Raw genomic sequence first — 19,724 nt, forward strand, 5'->3', positions numbered from 1 at the left:
AGGCTAGGTAGTAGGTTAAATTCCAGTTCATTATTCCTCAATTTATCCCCAGCCTTAGTGTTGATACCTTTTTATTACATTGTATGTGTTATTCTCAGGGAATAGATCAGATCAGGATTATCATAGTGCAGGTGTGATCATTTCAAAGCATCAGAGTTCTACAGATCAGCTCTCTCTTCTAAGAGAAAGAAGGCTGTCTCTCTAGTGCCATCTGGTGAAGGTATGTGTCCTACCTACCTTTTTTTAAAAGGCCTTGAAAAATGACAAGGACATTAGCCAAACCCATAGCCTTCTCCAAAAAGGAAAAAAAAAAAAAAACATATGCAGATGCATGTGTCAGGTTTCTTGTTCTTTGTCAGAATGGAAGATGGTGCTTGGTTGTCTAAGAGAAAGGCGGTTGACCTCTGTGTCAGGGGTTCTGTCTCATTATGCAGAGTAGGAAATCTTGAAGGCCAGAAAATACACCATGAGAAAAAGTTTTCCAAATTAGTAAAATAAAATTGTCTCTCTTGTACCACGTATTTGTGGTAGGAACTCTACAATAAGTAAGTGGTTAGGGTACGTCAATCTCTTACCCCTTAAAGGGATGCTCTGGTGATTATTTTTCATTTGAGACATTTTGCCTGAAGACTCCTAAATAGTAATAGTTGTCTACTCGTAGTGTCTTTCCTTAAAGGGATTCTATCATTGGGCAAACATTTTTTTAATTGAAGCAATGTTGGAATAGCCTTTATAAAGGCTACTTTACTCCTACCCTTACTTTTCTTCTCGTTTGTATAAGAAAAAGTTTTATTCTCATATGTAAATGATGCTCAGGGAGCACAGGGGGGCGTTCCCCCTCTGCTCAGAGCACACCATCGTCATCACCGCAACCTGCCTTCAGTGTTGCTTTTTCATCTTCCTGCATCTTCATCTTCTTCTCTTCATCTTGCATTTGTTTTTTTCCTCCGTCAGCCATTTTTCTGGAGAACTTAGGTGTAAAAACCTTACCAAAAATGGCCAACAGAGCATGCTCAGTCAGCTCTGCCATTTCTAGTTCTGGCAGAGCCGATGGAGCTTGCTCCGTTGGCCATTTTTGTTTAGTTTCTTATATTAGCATACTCCAGAAAAATGGTCGACGGATGAAGAAGCAGATGCAAGATGAAGAGAAGTAGATGCAGGTGGCTTGAAAAAGCTGCGCTGGAGGCGGGTTCCGGAGATAATGATGGTATGCTCGGAGCATGAGGGAATGCCCCCTGTGCTCTCTGAGCACCATTTCCATATGAGAATAAAACATTTTTTGGAGCTTTTATAGGTCCTTTAAAGGGCCTTTATAAAGGCTATTCCAACATTGCTTCAGTTAAAAAACAAACAAACAAAAAAACAAAACATTCCCCAATGGTAGAATCCCTATAATCTGCTTCCCAGAGTTCCCCTGTCCCTTACAGTCAGGTTATCATTGAACTTCCCCAGTGTTATTAGTTGGTGCAGCTTTGAGGACCTTTGGTGCATTTTAGTATTATTTGCAGGTTTTTTTTGCAATAACAGGAAACAGACATAGGTATAGGCACCAGACATCAGCAATTACATATTTTTAATCTACTTTGATGGCTGCCTTGTATAGATAAAAAACCAAGCATAAAAAAACCACTGGAGTGTTGCTTTAACAGGCCTTTTGGCAAAACTAGTAAAAAAGGCCCATCTGAACACAGCCAACCACATATCCTACTCTGTATTACAGAAAGGAAAGAGCCAATTTAAAAATCCATTTACATAGGTCTCTGTGGAGGGGATAAGGGCTGCACTATATGGTTTCTGACTTTTGTATTCTGTAATGACTTTTCTTGAACATTGTATGACGCCATTTAGTTTAGGTTTTTGACCACCATCTCCTTAGGTGGCAAAATGTTAATCTGTACTTACTATGCTTAAATTGACACTTTGCTTCATGGCTGCTCAAATGGTTTTTGTGGGACTGAACTATTGCTACTACTATTCATATGATTACCAGTAGTAAGAACAACTTTTACTAATGATAGGGAAACAAAGCACATGCAAGTAGCTGATACAAATAACTCCTTGTGTATTAATTATATCTGTGCCTGATGGAAAGATTACCTAATTAGTCAGATTGATTTTTGTAAAATCAGGATTCCCTTTGTGGGTTATCAATAGACACATGCTTCAGTGCATAAACCACTAAGGACTCAGTCAATGCCTGGTCTAGTGACTTGCTTTTATGATAAAAGCACTGGTAAGCCACTCAGGGGAAAGAGAGGAGCTGGGTTTTTTTTTATGTGAACTTGGTATGGCAATTTTTTTCGTACATGAGCCAGAGAGACTTTTACTCCATTTTCTGTTACTTCTTAAATGGGCACAATTTAATTCCAATTATATATGTATTTATTTAGAGGGGCATTTTAAAATCTACATTATGTTATATAGCTATGATATATGTGAGGCTTTTAGTTGTGTGTTCACTAGTTCTTTAATGTTCTTAAGAAGCTCCTACTAGACTTTAGATGTAACAGGAACTGGTTGCTACAACTGTAGTCGTCCTCATTTATCTATTGTATAACGTAAGTGTTTTTAAATTTTATATCCAAAAAATGTAGGCAGGCAAACTCAGGGGCATAACTTGAGTGGGTACAAGTGGAGTCGCACCCGGGCTCAAAAGCGTTAGGGGGCCCATACGTAATGGTGTATAGGTTGCAGCTCCCATAGGGAACATAAGCCATGGGGCTACAGGTCACCATTACCAAACTGAGGCTGAATAAACTATTCTGATCTCCTTTCTGATGCATGGCAGTCTTTAGATCTTTTATCATTGAAATTTTTGATACATAGCTTTTCATTGTGAGAAAGTAGAAAATGAACGTTTTATTGCCTAAAGTAGCAGTTGGTCGGCTACATCTAGTCAAGGATGGTTGCTGTGAGGGAGACTGACACAAAAGGTGGATGTGATTACTGTGTGGGGGCCACTGACAATGGATGGCAATGATGGGAAACTTGTGTGCACACATGTTGTAAGCAAGTCTTTATTAGGGAGTTGTTCACAACAAATAGAGAAATAAATAAATGGTAATGTAAATGCTGTTTACTCTAGGTTCAATCTTGCACATGGTATCTGTCCGTTGCCAAACCGTTTGAAGAAAAAAAACGATTGGTCTAAAAACTGATTCCAAGCTGTTACGCTGCGAATACCAGAATCAGTCTTTTTAGACTGATTAGTCAGTGGATATCCATCAAAAAAAAGAAAAGTTTATTTGAAACATCAGTTTGTTTTTTTCCTTTCTTCATTAAAAGGATTTGCAGAGAGAAAAACAGATAGCAAAATGGACACAAATAGATTACTATCAGTTTGTAATCAGTCTGTGTCCACCTTCCATATATCTCAATGTTTAAAAAAAGAAAAAAAAATTATTCATTGTCTGTCTTATGCTCTCCGCCGCAAAACCGTTTTTTAAAATCCGGACACAGAGTATTGCATGTCCGACTCTGTGTCCGGATTAAAAAACCCGATTTAGCGGCGGAGAGCATAAAACGCTCACCGCCGCTCACGGCCGGACAGCTTTCTCACCTATTCAAATGAATGGGTGAGAAAGAGTCCTGCAGGTTTCCATATCCTGCCTCTGTTTTGTGAAGGAAACGGAAACCTGCAAAACAGACATCAGGCGCAGATGTAAACGAGCCCTAAGTCTGACTTGTTTTTTTCCTCCACCCAAAAGAGTGAGTACAAAATAGAAATGCTCCAAATGCACACGTGCGGATGGTTTTTACAACCCGTTAACCCCTTCATTCCACAACAATTTTCGTTTTTGCATTTCTGTTTTATCCTCTCCATTCAAAGAGCCATAATTTGTTAATTTTTCAGTTCACAGAGTCACATGATGACTTATTGTTTGCGAAACAAATTGTACTTTGTAATGGCATAATTCAATATCTTATACAATGTACTGGGAAAATGGAAAAAAATGGAAAAAAATTTAGATGGAATTAGAAAAAAAACACACATTTGCACCAATTTCTTATGGGTTTAATTTTTATGGCATTCTCTGTGTGGTTAAAATGACATGTTACCTGTATTGTGCAGGGCAGTACGATCACGAAGATTCCAAATTTATATAATATTTGTAATGATTGTACCGTGTTTCTCCAAAAATAAGACGTCCCCCGAAAGTAAGGCATGGGGAGGTTTTGTTGAATTGCCTAATATAAGGCACCCCCTGAAAATAAGGCATCCCCCAAAAAACATTGCACCCGGCTGAACACTGTGCCAATGTTCCGTGTGCACAAGAAAGCTGGCTGCTGCCTCTGCTGTGATACCACTGTTCCTGCTGCTATAGAATGAGCTGGGAAAGCATCGTATGCTGCTGGGAGTCCATTCTCCCAGCTTATCCCACAGCAGCCGGAACAGTGGTATCACAGCAGAGGCAGCAGCCGGCTTTCCTGTGCGCACAGAGCACAGCGTTTAGCCGGCTGCAATGCCTACTAAGTGAGGCTCTCCAGCGCAACCGCCGGAAGCCTCACTAATCTCTGCTAAGCCCTGCCCACCACTTCCGATGCGACCAAGAGCAGCACCAGCGCTGCTACGAAGATGGGGAAGGTAAGTAGCATACCTACCCCCTTCACCTCCTGGACCACCTACAACCGGCAGTCATGCCGGCGCTCCGCTAAGGAAGCGTCGGCATGACTGCCGATTGTCCCCTGCTCCAGACGCTGCATAAGACATCCCCGAAAATAAGACAGGTCATATGTTTAATATAAGACACTGTCTTATTTTCGGGGAAACACAGTATTGCCAAATTGTGACACCTGTAACTTTTTTACATTTATATGTATGGAGTTGGGTAAAGCATATTTTTATGAGGGACAAGATGGCGTTTTTATTGATACCATTTTATGGAAAGATTGATAGTACACCATATGGGATAAATATTTTTATGTTTTAATAGTTCGGGCATTTTTGGGCACAAATGGCGCCTCGGTCAGCTTTGACTTAGGTGCCAGAGGGGTTAATGGCCACGATTGGTGCAGGTACAGTAGACACCCAGCATCTATGGCAGCTGCCTGGCTCCCGAGCGGCTGCCATGTTTAATCACCCGCGAGGGGTTAAAAAACTTTTTTTTAGTTTTCTTTCACTATGTATTGGAGTGAATAGTAAAATCCCTTGACTCCTATTACATGCTGTCTATGGCCACCCACCAACCTGACAGCAGAGAGCCTAATTAGCATACTGGGGCTTAAAATAACAGCACCTTCAATTTACAACTTTTCTGGGTTCGGTGGAGTAGCAACGATTGAAGGATGCAAAGGGGTGGAAGTTCTGAAAGGTCGTCTTTAAAGACGCGCACCTTCAACCTTTTACCTCCCTGTTTCTATATTTGTATTTTAATTATCTACTAAACGTAAAAATTCATACAGCATACTATATTCGGTTGCTCTTGGCTTCCCTCCAGAGCACTGTTGTTTCATGTGACCTCCTCTTTGACCTGCCTTTTCACACAGTGTATTTCGGTGAACAAGAAGTTTTGACTGACTTCTTACGAATGCCTCAATCTGACTCCTGTAGGAATGCAGTGAGTCCCAACTTCCTTTTCACAGAAATACACTTTGTGAATTGCAAAATCAGAGAGGATGATGCATGGGAAAATGCCACTATGGAGGAGAGTAGATTATCTACAGAGCATAAGGGCATTTCATTTTCTTTTTTACACTTGATGATTGATTAAAGAAAAATTATTGAAAAAAAAAGATTGCCCTGTAAAGGCAAAGTGGATGGCACGGTTTTTGCAATCACAGCATGTGAATTATACCTACAGAAGCGCCGGTGGTTTCCCCCTAGGTATAATTGGAACAGAAACTCTATGAAATTTCTGTTTAAAGTGCTCCGGGAAGAACCGCGATGCATTGCTGCCGCGGTTTTTCCCTCAGCGCTTTTTTGCTGAAGGATGTCCCGTGGGGCCTTAGAAACAGAGTGGGAGGGTGCTTCTTTACAAATTTACTTAAATACTTTTAACAAGTTTATCTATCAAGTTTCTGATGATGTGCTTTAACCCCTTCCCGACATGCGCCGTAATAGTACGGCGCGTGTCGGGTCTGTAACTATGGCGACCGCCCGGGAGCCGGGCGGCCGTCATAGCCGCCGGGTGTCTACTGCTTTAAGCAGTAGACAACCGGCTCTAATGCCTCCGATCGGTCCCCGGACCGATCGGAGGCATTAACCCCTCCGGCGCTGCTGTCAAAGGCGCCGGAGGCGCCATTTTCTCGGCGGCGCATGGGCGCCGCCATTTTGGCAGGGATCGCCGGCTCCTGGAGCATGCTCCAGGGCCGACGTCATGTTGCCATGACAGCCGGGAGCCTTGTTAAAGGCTCCCAGCCGGTCTGCAAATTCTCTCTTTTGCAGGCTGGTGTATGCAGCCTGCAAAAGAGATGATGATTTTTTGCAATGCATTAGCATTGTAATGCATTGCATTAGTGATCAGACCCCCTGGGGTTCAATACCCCTAGGGGGTCTAATAAATGCAAAAAAAAAAAAAAAAAAAAGTAAAAAAAAAATATAAAAAAAAATATAAAAAGTATTAAAAGTTCAAATCACCCCCCTTTCCCTAGAACAAATATAAAAGTAGTTAAAAACTGTGAAACATATACATGTTAGGTATCCCCGTGTCAGAAATCGCCCGCTCTACAAATCTATAAAAATATTTTTCCTGTTCGGTAAACGCCGTAGCAGGAAAAATAGTCAAAAGTGCCAAACCGCCGTTTTTTCACTGTTTTGATTCTGATAAAAGTTTGAATAAAAAGTGATCAAAGCAATAACATTTCCCGAAAATGGTAGAACTAAAAAGTACACCCGGCCCCGCAAAAAAAGACGCCCTATGCATCCCCGTACACCTATGTATAAAAAAGTTACGGCCGTCGGAATATGGCGACTTTTAGAAAAAAAAATTTTTTAACACCATTTTGGAATTTTTTTTAGGGGTCAAAATGTAAATATAACCATATAAATTTGGTATCCCTGGAACCGTACCGAAACACAGAATATAGGGGACATTTCATTTTGGCTGCACAGTGAACGCCGTAAAACCAAAGCCCGTAAGAAAGTCGCAGAAATGCATTTTTTCTTCAAGTCCACCCCATTCTGAATTTTTTTCCTGCTTCCCAGTACATTATATAGAATAATTAATGGTGGCATCATCAAGAAAAATTTGTCCCGCAAAAATTAAGACCTCATATGGCTCTGCGAGCGGAGAAATAAAAAAGTTATGGGGTTTAGAAGGAGGGGAGTCAAAAACGAAAAACGAAAATCAAAAAATGCCATCGGCGGGAAGGGGTTAAAATAGAATAGTAGACTGTTAGCTTTATCGGACATATTGTTAAAGGGAGTCTTTCATTAGATTTAGGCAAATTTCCCTAACGACATTGTTGGAATAGCCTTTAGAAAGGTAGGGATAGATTAGCCTTTCTTTATCTTTTCTACAACACCATTTTTGAAATAAACACTTTATACTTATATGCTAATTCTGTGCATGGAGCACAGGGGGCATTCCCCCTGAGCTCTGAACACAGCACAGTCATCCCTAGTATTCCACCCCTTTATGGGAAGGCATCTTCCTCTTCTTATTCTTCATTACCTCATGGCAGTACAGAGGCTAAATGGAATACCAGACATTAAAAACAAAAGCATTATTTGCTTGGGAAAAAAAATCTAACTTGGCTGGAATAAGTGGAGCAGCGCTTATTAACCCTAGAATGCATAACACTGGCCTTTTAGGCCCACTAGCTTACTTGTTTGCTATTTTCTGCAAGATTACTTTAGATAGAATTTTGAAACTCCAGGTATTCCTCAAGTTTGTAGTTGTGGGTAATTTCCAGTTGTTTATATAGTTTTATGCGATAGGCATTTTGGTGTAACATTGCTTTTTGGAAAATTACATATTTACATAACCTGGGCTTTTTAGGCCCGTATTATGTTTCTCATATACTCATCAGTTTATGTGTCACAAATGACTGTGTTGTTGTAATCAGGATTACTGGGGAGGGAGGTGGATCATGCTTATGTGTAGAAAGACCTTTGATAATGTCATGGCCACGTGATCTTGGGAGGGGGACTGACTCCTCCTACCCAATGTCACATAGCCATGACATCATCGTAGGTCTTTCTGAACACAGTAATGAGCATCAGGACAGCATACACCAGGGATGGTGAATCTGTCTCACTGGTTTTGGGTGAGGAAAGGTCCTCTTTCACTGAATGTTTCATGCAAACTGTCTTGTTATTAGTATTGAGTATAGGAGATATATATATATATATATATATATATATATATATATATATATATATATATATATATATATATATATATATATATATTCTAGATACCAGCATTATTAAATGTAAAGAAAGCGTTTACACTAGAATTTGGAATAAATGCAGTATCTGCATCAGACTGTGGACTTACTAAGACTGGGTTCACAACTGTGCCTGGAGACTCCGTCACAGAAACTAGAAACCACCAAAAATCACCAGAGAGAGAAGTCCTGCACGGAGGACTTTTTTCTTTGCTGCTTTTAATTATTAAAACGGGGAACCCCCATTTAGTCTATGGGGTCCACTGGTGCCCCTGTATAACCTCTGTTGTAGCAGCCTGGCAGACCTGAACGATGAGAGAGCACAGCACTAGTGTGAACCTAGTGCAACCTGTACTGTATAATAGTCATGTTATCAGTGACTTCATACGGCTGCCAGAGAGTGTGGATGCTGGGTTACAGTTTTTCACTTCCCTTCTTCCAAAAGCCATAAGTTGTTTTTTTTTTTGTTTTTTTTCTTTTCTTTTTTTCCCACTTTTCTGTTCCCTGAGAGGGCATATATTTGTAGTATAAATTGAATTTTATATGGTCACTATTTAATATCCTTGCCTTCTACTGGGAAGCTGTAAAAAATTAATAATATTTGGGTTATGTTTTTATGGCTTTCAGTGTGTTACAAATTACATATTCTTTATATTCTGTTTGTCAGTTCGATAATAGCAATACCAAATTTAAAATAAACTTTGAGCCTGCGATCCTTAGATCAATTATACCATAGACTGCAATACTACTGGAAAACGTGTGAATAAGCCCTATATCCAGTTTCATAGTAACAAATGTCCTTTTAATTCAGACATATGAAATAGAATTAAAGCCAATTAAAAATCCACGTGGATTAAGAGCTAATCTGCATCCCAACTCAAGTCTCCCTTGCCGGCTTCTTCCACACTGTCTTCCAGTTTTACCTATTTACATAAGGAGGGAAGTAGAGAATAAAGAACAGTAAAAAGAGTGATCACCCTGTGGGAGATTCGTGTGTTTTCTTCTGCTCCCACAATATCTAGTTTAGTTTTTTGTATGTAAATCTGAATGAAGCATGTAGTAGTGAAAAATGTATCATGATTTATTATATTTGTAATATACATTACTTAACCTGGATTTCTTTATGACTTTTAGGGAAGGCTTTAGGTTTTCATCACAAGAGGCAGCATCAAGCTTTGGAGATGATCGCCTTCTAATAGAAAAATTCATTGACAACCCCCGCCATATAGAAATACAAGTAAGTGCTGAATATCCCCATCTGTTGTTTCTTCAGGGCAGCCACCGTGTATCATGTCTGCCACTTTATACTATAGTGTGCACACCATACACAAGTTATAATAGTACTGTTCCACAATGCAGAAAAGTTGCTTTTTTTTGTTTCAGATTTTCTGTGTTTTTCTTGTGTTAGAGCCAAGAATGGCTTCTTAAGAAATGGGATATAGAGAGAAAGCAGCTATACTTTGCCCCTATGATAAATTCACTCCTGACGTTGGCTTAAAAAATACATTGCAAAAACTACAACAAAATTTGCAGCTTTTCTGAAACTTTGGGCCAAAGCCTAAGGTGCATATTTACACGCCAGGGTTCATCATCCATGTTTTAGCTGTCATATTAACATGGCCCCATAGACGTTAATGGATCTGTAGTAAATCAACCAGATAGAAGACTGCTTTCCCATCCAGTCTTGAATAAAATTTAGCTTTTGTAATATTACAATGGCTATGATTAAGGGATATGGTTATCCTGAATTGTGTTAGCAATTTTTTAGACACCGCAATGTTTTTTCTGATCTTTTTCACTTTCTGTATGTTGACTTTTGTCAATTTTAACATGATGGAAAAGCTAAATTTTATTCAAGTCTGGATGGGAAAGCAGTCTTCTCTCTGGTTGATTTACTACATATGTGTAGCCTTCAGAATCCAAAGGCATAGGACGGTGCACCCCGAAGACTTCAAGAGACTAGGTGAGCAACAATCAAGAGTTTTTTCCTTATTTCTGTTAATGGATCTATTCACATGACTGTTTTTTTAATGGTCCGTGTGAATGATTTGAGAAAAATAGAACGTGCCATTTCTGAGGCCGAATTCATGGATGCCTCACTAGACTCATGGGTATGAGTTATCCATGAAATTGGATTACCCACGACTGAGCACTTTTTTCATGGCCGTGTGCAGGGCTCTGTTATGTGAATGTAGTGTAAATCAACTTTCCTTATGTTGGTGCATGTTCTCACTTACTATCTCACAGGCATTTGGATGCAAATGTTTTTAATACTATCTCCTGAAAGATAATTGACAACAACAATAATTTGCATAAATTGTAAACGACAAGCTTAGGACCCTGGAACAAGAATTGGTTGCACTGAGGCTCTTCTGAACAAGATATTTATGCTATTGTCTTCTTTTGTTAAGGATGAGTTATAATCCAGGGCATCAAGTTGGGCATTGGATTAATGACACAAATTGAGATGAGGATTGACATGACTTCTCTGTTTCTAAACTTGTTTCCTCCTCCTCTACTGCTGGTTCAGTGCTAATATATCTTGAAATTTAATAGATGAGCCAATAGTCACAGACTGGATGCTTATGATAACTGAACTAGGAATATGTTTGCATTTTCAGGCTCTTGCGTGCATTTTTTTTTTGTTTGTTTGTTTGTTTGTTTTTTAAAGTGAAAGCCAGCAGTGGATTGAAGAAAAAAATTCAATGTAGCCCCTAAATACATGTTAAAAGTTATTGTCTTTTAAGGCCCTCCTAACTTTCAACACACTTTACGTAAATTAATAGCACAGTGTGTGTACACTATTTCTGAACATCTTTCATCTTTCAAGGCAAAAAGCAAAACTGACTGTTATTGGTGTATCCTTGGTGCAGTAGGCAATTATTTGGGTATTTTTAGTATTTGATCAAGGTTTAGATATTTAGTCATGGTACAAAGGAGGATTTCTTCTATTATGTGAATTTAGTCTTTCTTATATGCTGAAATTGCACTAAAAATCAGGAAAAAGTTGCAAAAAATCTCTTGATGATTAGAAGAATAAAAAAAGCAGTGTCTTTGGGACAAGGCTACTAGAAGTATACTGGATGCATTCTCCTGTTTGTCAGCTCAGGAATTATAAGGAGATTTCCAGATATTGGAAGTCACATATACACATGCTTTAGACACGCATCTATTTTTTATTTTTTTTTACATAAGTGTTCTGTCCATACTTTTTATGGGATGGAACACTGACACATTTGATTTCACTCTATTTACATGTCCAGTTTTTGTTTATGAATTGTGAGGAAAGCTCTATTTTTATGGATCACAGACATCCATTAAAAGAAGAAAAAATAATCTAAGTGTCAAATTCAATACAGAGTATAGCCTACCTTGTCTAAAAATGATTGATCCTTTATTCACAAAAAAAGTGTAAACTTAGTCTAGACCATTGCAAAACTTAAAAGTGACTAATGCTGGATGATAAATCTGTAGCTATTAGACTAAGTTTGCACATACACTTAGGCAGGATTTGGATATTTGCCCCCTTAAATGGATAGAAGATCAGTGCAAGCTAGTTATTGGGAGTGATGGAAGACACAGAATAGGAATGCTGAAATTAAAAAAAAAGAAAAAAAGATTGATACAATCCTAGATAAATAAAATTCCCACCTTGCATCAGGGATTTCTTTCCCAACAATGTAGTATTTTTCATCAAGATTTAGCTCCCTGAGGCACCAAAAATATATAAACTAAGTTGCGACCTCATCAGATTGTTGACCCAACCAAGATATGGTCCACATCTGAGCCTAATAGAAGATTTGTGGCACCCTTTGAAAACTCTTGTGTGAATGATCTGTACAGAACATAAAACTCATGTATTGTAGTTTAGGGATCCCTGGTTAGCGTTGTTGCCTTTCCTTTAGGTTCATATCCAACTAAGGACAACATTTGCATGGAGTTTGTATGTTCTCTCTGTGTTTGCTGGAGTTTCCTATTGGTACTTGGGTTTCCTCCCACACTCCAAAAACATAATTTTAGGTAATTTAGATTGTGAGCTCTATTTGGACCAGTGAGTAATGATGATGTCTATAAAGCATTGCAGGATATGTTGGTGCGGTATAAACAAGAGAAATAAATAACTCCTTTAGTGCTCTGTGCATACCTTTTATTCTACTGCAAATATTGTAAGTTTTTGCAGGATACAAGAGCAAAATCTGTGTCTAGTGAAACATCACCAATGTAAATAATTTGATCTGTGAAGTTTCCCAATTCCTTTATTTTAGGTGCTAGCAGATAAACATGGCAATGCCCTCTGGCTAAATGAAAGAGAATGCTCCATTCAAAGAAGAAACCAGAAAGTTGTAGAGGAGGCACCTAGGTAAGTTATCAGCTACATCTCAACATGTCTTATGGTGCTTTAGAGAGACAGGAACATAGAAATGAAATAACCAATAACCAATGACTCTGTAGATATAAAAGTATATCTGTTATAAGGTGTCTAGAGAGGCAGTCTATTTGTTATTATATTACTTTAATAGATTTGCCCAGATTGTAAATGATAATATGATAATTAAAACTGATTACAAATGACCAAGTGAGAAACTGAAATAAAGTGTGGATAAATTATTCCTCCATTTTGGGCAGATTTATTTTTTGCTGACGTGTGTCAAAGCAGGTGCAGGTGTTTGGGTGTCAGACAGGGCTGTTGAGTTAGAGTCTGAGGGTACATTCACATCAGCATCCACCTAAATCGCCGGATGAACAAGTCCTGCACGCACAACTTTTTCATTCAATGTTTTCGGCAAACAAACAAAAAACACAAAAACATTCATCAGATCCCATTTTAGTCAGCTGGGTCTGTCAGCCTTCATTTGCATCTGCTATTTTAGCAGTCTTTGTGTCCACTCTGCTTCCTTGATGGACTAGAACAACGGACACCCTGACACAGCTATGAACGTAGCTGCGTTGGTTTTAGTTGGCGTTAGGGAAAAAGGTTGGTTACTTTGGCTTCAAAATAAAATGATTTTAAATGATTTTATACAGTTATCAATATTGTATAGTTAGAGGACTAGTTTATTGCATATTTACTTTTTTTTTTTACATTGTCAGTCAATAGTTATTTTTGTGAGTAAGAGAAGCTCAGTGGTTTGGCTTGCCAACTCAGTAGCTCTGGTCACAGGTTGTGCCTATTGTCCATTTTTGGTTTTAACTCACAGATGACCGGGATGCTGCTAGGCTTTTCTCAGTAAGAATTATTAATTTTTGCATGTTTGGGCCAAAGGCAACAGTACAAATCAAGTAGCACAGGAAACATCTATACCTGCTACAGTTGTTTCCTCCAATTATAGTTTAGTGTCACTCATAGGGAAATATTAATCAAGCCTTGCACTCTATAATTGTGTTGTAAAAAATTGCAAAGTATAGGTTTCCATCCTTTTGAGCTCCTTTGTGTGAAACAGTTGTAAGGTTTTGAATTTTTGTGCACCACTCACTGCACTTTTGAAAAGTAGGTGGGAAAGCGGGTGTGGTAAATAGAGAGCCATAGATTTTTGTGTCCTCCCACAGTGATCATCCGTATCGGTGGATGTCAATACAGTTGAATATCATGTTTGGAACATATGGAGCTTTAGGCAAAAGAGCCATCAAAGCCCATGAAAGATGGAAAACTGAATCAAAACACTAACTTGTGAGAAAGGCCTTAGTCTGATGATCTGATGGCCACACCAAACAAAAAAGTGATTTGGAGACCTTGCAATTAAGCTTCATATCTGACCTGATCACATCAGTGAAATCTGCTCCATTATCTCTTCTGTAGACATGACTGAAAGGCAAAAAAAAATTGTGATTTCAATCCAAATAACCAACAGGGAACTGTTTCATACACTACGTTCACATCTACAGTGGGCTAGTCCAGGAGAACAGAAAAACAGTCCCCGTAATGAAAGACATGATAGGATTCTTATAGATCCCATTGCCTATAATGATGTGTATTTTTTTTTTTTTTTACCTCAGAAATAGTCAAACGAAACAGTCAGGCTTGCAGGACTGTTTTGTCTGGCATTTCTATTGCATCTGCTGCAGAAAGACACTCAGCACAGATGTGAATTAAGTCTTACTGTACTCTTCTGTGGAATTTTGCTGCATGAATGTTTGTGTGTACATGTCTCATTGTGTGTGTGTCTAGATGCATTTTTTGTAGTTTTTTTTTTGTATTTTGTAAAGTAATTCATAACTAATTAATGAAAATTTGGAAGTAGGAAGAGAAATCCCAACAAACATCATACTTAGTATTTCCTTATGATCTGATGTAGACTACTGCTTTATTTTTACCAATATCTGTTCTGTTTTATAAACAGTTGTAAATACTCATAAATATCATTACATTCCTAAATAAATAACTTATTGCCCTATAGCCTTTTTCCCATTGGCAGACTAATACAACCTCAAACAAATGTAGCCTGAATGTATACAAGACAGCTAATACTCTGTCCCCAGTAATTCCCCACATAGTCTTCATCAGAGGCTAAAATACTGTCACATATTGAAGATTTGGAGTCAAGTGACACATGGCGTATGTAAGTGCTGCATAATTAGTCTGGGAGGAAGAGATGATTAAGGAGGTAGAAGGCGGACGGAAAAGAAGTGGTTGGGTATTGGGCAATAATGTTCACTACAAGATGCATATGAAGTGTAAAGAGGCAGAAAGGAATATGAAAACTTCAGTTAATTAACCTGTCTGATTGCAAAGATAATCCAGTCATTTCAGAGTCCAAAGCCTAACCACATGGCAGAGATCAAGTTTAGCAGTGTGACACCTCTGTTCCATTCTTCCGCTGCAGCAGGAGGTGAGCAATGAGAGTGTGAAAGGCGATGCAGATATATATTGTGCAGACGGGGAAGACACAACTCCAGTGCAGGGGAGTAGCTGTGCTTTCATCCATATTAGGAATAATAATGCTTGTTCTGTAATACAACTAAAAGGTGTTGTTTGGTCTTTATAATCCACAACTCCTCATAAACTATTCAAGCTTTGCTTTCAATAGTGTCTGATCAACACAATCCAGTGTGATTGAAAAACTCAACTCTATTGGAGGTAGTAAATCATTTTATTCTCCTTGTTCAGGACACAAGCACCTTTATCATATGTGGAGTGGAGACTTTAGTTGAAGCAGAGATGTTGCTTGGTGTATTGTTGATGGCCTGAACAAAGAATAAACTAATGGCATGTTTAAATTCATACATCACTGTGAAAGATTTAGATTCACCATTGTTTTCTGTAAATTGCTTGTCCAAAGCATGTTTTAAGCACACACTTTCATACAACAGAGAGAGGTTTTTCCTCCCTAAAACATGGATCCATTTAGAAACAACACTTAGCATAGAACATAACTTTTAATGTTTAACATGGTCAGCTAAAAACTTTTAACAATGTAGCTAGGGCTAAAATAGAATAAACAATTCAATGAGCAAATAGGGAACACTATAAAGATGTAACCTTCTTGCAATGTTCCTAGATACTATAGGGTAGTTCAGCTTAGGGGAACGATAACCACAACTTATCAGGTGACGGTTAGCACTAATCAAGTGCCTAAATAATGATGACCTCACTGATACTGTAACTAATAACAGAGTTATATAGGGTAAATACCTCCTTCCCCCTGCTGCTCTGATGCTATTAACACTGCCCTAGAGCGTCCGCTCTATCACAAAGTTAACTTGACACTTAAGCACATAACTAGTGTCCCTGTCTCAGAGAGAGTAGTTATTAACAGCGCATCTAGTGTGAACCCTATAGAATGGCATATGAATCAAAAGGACAGGGACACTAGTTATGTGCTTAAGTGTCAAGTTAACTTTGTGATAGAGCGGACGCTCTAGGGCAGTGTTAATAGCATCAGAGCAGCAGGGGGAAGGAGGTATTTACCCTATATAACTTGTTATTAGTTACAGTATCAGTGAGGTCATCATTATTTAGGCACTTGATTAGTGCTAACCGTCACCTGATAAGTTGTGGTTATCGTTGCCCTAAGCTGAACTACCCTATAGTATCTAGGAACATTGCAAGAAGGTTACATCTTTATAGTGTTCCCTATTTGCTCATTGAATTGTTTATTCTATTTTAGCCCTAGCTACATTGTTAAAAGTTTTTAGCTGACCATGTTAAACATTAAAAGTTATGTTTTATGCTAAGTGTTGTTTGTAAAAAGAAAAAGTGTAGCAGTCAGTGCCCATTGAGATTATGGACCCATTTAGGGTGCAGCATAAAGTAATGACCTTTGTTTTGGTTCACCTCACTAATGCTTCTGTTACTGGAAAATCAAGTTCTAAGTTTTTAAAACAGATTAGAATATGCAAGTTTAGTTTAACTAGTCGTGGTGCTGGTACTGTGGTGGTGGGGTAGATGGCAAACAGCAGCCTCATGTAGTCCTGCAGTCATTACACTAACTAAGTCAGGCTGAGCAAGCAGCCTGTAATAGACGTATAGTGATTTCTCAGTACATTGCAATGCATTAGCATTGCAGAATATTGAATTATTGATTAGACCAGGGGTCCTCAAACTTTTTAAACAGCGGGCCAGTTCACTGGCCCTCAGACCATTGGAGGGCCGAAATATAGTTTAAAGGGATTCTACCATTAAAATAACATTTTTTTCTCGATAACACATAGGAATAGCCTTAAGAAAGGCTATTCTTCTCCTACCTTTAGATGTTTTTCTTAAGGCTATTCCTATGTGTTATTGAGAAAAAATGGAGATGAATGCAACCGTGGGGTGGAGGGGGACACTCAATTTTCAATCTCAGGGGGCGTTCACACTTGTACTCGGTGTCTGGTGTATGCATTCCGTCAGGTTTCCATCTTCAGTCCCAGCGAAACTGGACAGGGGACGAAAACCCGGCAGTCACCTTTAAAACCCATTCAATTGAATGGGTTTGTAAAGGTGACCACCAGTATCCGCCTGTGGTCTGTCTGCGGGGAAACCATTTTTTTTTTAGCTGGACACAGTCAGACATGCAGGACTTTGTGTCCGGCTTAAAAAAAAACAAAACAAAACAAAAAAACAGTTTCCCCGCAGACAGGCCACCCAATTGAATGAGTTTTAAAGGTGACTGCCGGGTTTCCATCCCCTGTCCAGTTTTGCTGGGATTGAAGATGGAAACCCGATGGAATGCATACACCAGACACCGAGCACAAGTGTGAATGCCCTCTGAGGTGTTATTTATCCTACAGTAAGATATTATACTGCTTACTTCAGGGGGCACAGGTAGGGTCCCGTCCAGGAAGGCAGCAGGCACTGAACCTGACCAGAGAGACCAATGCTTAGCGGCACAGCAAACTGTAGTACGGTAGTGGCTTTGCTTACTGTAATTTGGGCTGCGTCAGGTCAGGTCACGTTGCTAGGTGACCTGACTGACGAAGTGATGGAGGGGCACAGTTGACTATATTGGGTCAGGCCATGGAGACAGCGCGCTTCACTTTACCTAATGGAGGGCACCGCTCCTGATGTCTGTGCGACCTGCGCTGCTTCTGGTGTCCGCCTGTGTCCGCCTGTCCCATCGCTTGTATGCGATGTAAGGAGGATACTGGAGGCAGATCAGGCCACGCAGACATAAGGAGCAGTGCCGTCCAATAGGTAAAGTGAAGTGCGCTCAATGGCCTGGCCCAATCTCCCTAGGAGCTTTATTATAAATGCACGCCTGCCGGCGTTGTCGGCGGGCTGGACAGAAGTGTTTGGCGGGCAACATGTGGCCCACGGGCCGCAGTTTGAGAACCCCTGGATTAGACTAATCACAATTTGGTAAAATTCAAATTGTACCATTCATGTTATGGTGATAGTCATAATAGGGAGGAGGGAGTGAAGCTGCCCTTTTTTTTTTACTGTTTCGCCTCCCATAAAAATTTGGATAAAAAAACAATAAAAATAATACAGTCACCCAAAATGGTTGGTATAAATAAGAAGTGCATCTTATGTAGCTCGTAAAAAAAGTCATCAGTGTCAGAATTTAGTGATCAAATCTTTTTTTTTTTTTTTTTTTTTTTTGTAGGGGTTGAATTTTTTTTTTTTTTTTAAAAGGGTTAGATTATAAAAAAAATTCTACAAATTTGGTATAATCCTAGTGACCCACAGAATACTGGTTGACATGTTATTTTGTTGCACAGTGAACATTGTAAAAACAAAGCCAGTAAGAAAGTTTTACAAGCACAGTTTTTCTCTAATTCCATCCCATTCTGATTATTTTTTTCTAGATTCCCAGTACATTATATGGATTATTAAATTGTACCATCATGAAGTACAATTTGTAATGCACAAAATAAGCCCTCATAGGGGGTTGTGAAGGGAAAAATAAAAAAAGTTATGTTTTTGGTCTGCAGGGAGTAAAATATTAAAAGGTTAAAATGTCTTCGACAGGAGGGTTTAAAAATAAAAACAGATTGACCAGGGGTACAGCAACAATCAAATTATACTGTAAATTGGTAAGGTAAATTTTCATATACTGATCATCCTACTAATATTATAAGTGTGAAAGTTTGTGTGTTTGGATGTTTGGATGTTTGTGAATTTGGATGTTTGTTCCTCAATCACGCTAAAACGCCTGGACGGATTTGCGTGCAATTTTCCACAAACATAGTTTTCCCTTAGGATTGAGTCACAGGCTACTTTTGGTGCCACTAAACAACATGGCTTCCTAGCAGGAGACTCACAAAAGCAGGACTCCTAGCCCCAGCTATAGACTCACACACACTGCCTGGCATTTCCTGCCTCAACCTGCCTGCACACTCCTTACTGTCACCTCAGGAGTAGCCCTCACTCTACTCACTCACATAACACATCACATTGTCTGTATCACTACATACACAACACATCACATTGTCTGTATCACTACATACACACTGCCTGGCATTTCCTGCCTCAACCTGCCTGCACACTCTTTACTGTCACCTCAGGAGTAGCCCTCACTCTACTCACTCACATTTTACATATAGCTTTCCACTATATAACACGTCACATTGTCTGTATCACGACATACACAATACAACACATCACATTGTCTGTATCACAACATACACAATACAACACATCACATTGTCTGACACAATACAACACATCACAGTGTCTGACACAATACAACACATCACATTGTCTGTATCACGACATACACAATACAACACATCACATTGTCTGACACAATACAACACATCACATTGTCTGTATCACGACATACACAATACAACACATCACATTATCTGACACAATACAACACATCACATTGTCTGTATCACGACATACACAATACAACACATCACATTGTCTGTATCACGACATACACAATACAACACATCACATTGTCTGACACAATACAACACATCACATTGTCTGTATCACGACATACACAATACAACACATCACATTG

At 39.1% G+C, this 19,724-nt stretch overlaps 1 protein-coding gene across 1 annotated transcript in view; it reads left to right on the plus strand.

The window, feature by feature from the left end:
• The window catches only part of PCCA (propionyl-CoA carboxylase subunit alpha), a 360,616-nt gene that overhangs the window by 123,312 nt on the left and 217,580 nt on the right, over window positions 1–19,724 (plus strand). Inside the window, exons 10-11 of the mRNA XM_075265336.1 lie at window positions 9,466–9,568; window positions 12,597–12,691. Coding sequence (XP_075121437.1) covers window positions 9,466–9,568; window positions 12,597–12,691 — 198 coding nt within the window. The remainder of the gene's footprint in view (window positions 1–9,465; window positions 9,569–12,596; window positions 12,692–19,724) is intronic.

The sequence above is a fragment of the Leptodactylus fuscus genome, chromosome 2 (genome assembly GCF_031893055.1).
Source record: "Leptodactylus fuscus isolate aLepFus1 chromosome 2, aLepFus1.hap2, whole genome shotgun sequence".
Classification (NCBI taxonomy): Eukaryota; Metazoa; Chordata; class Amphibia; order Anura; family Leptodactylidae; genus Leptodactylus; species Leptodactylus fuscus.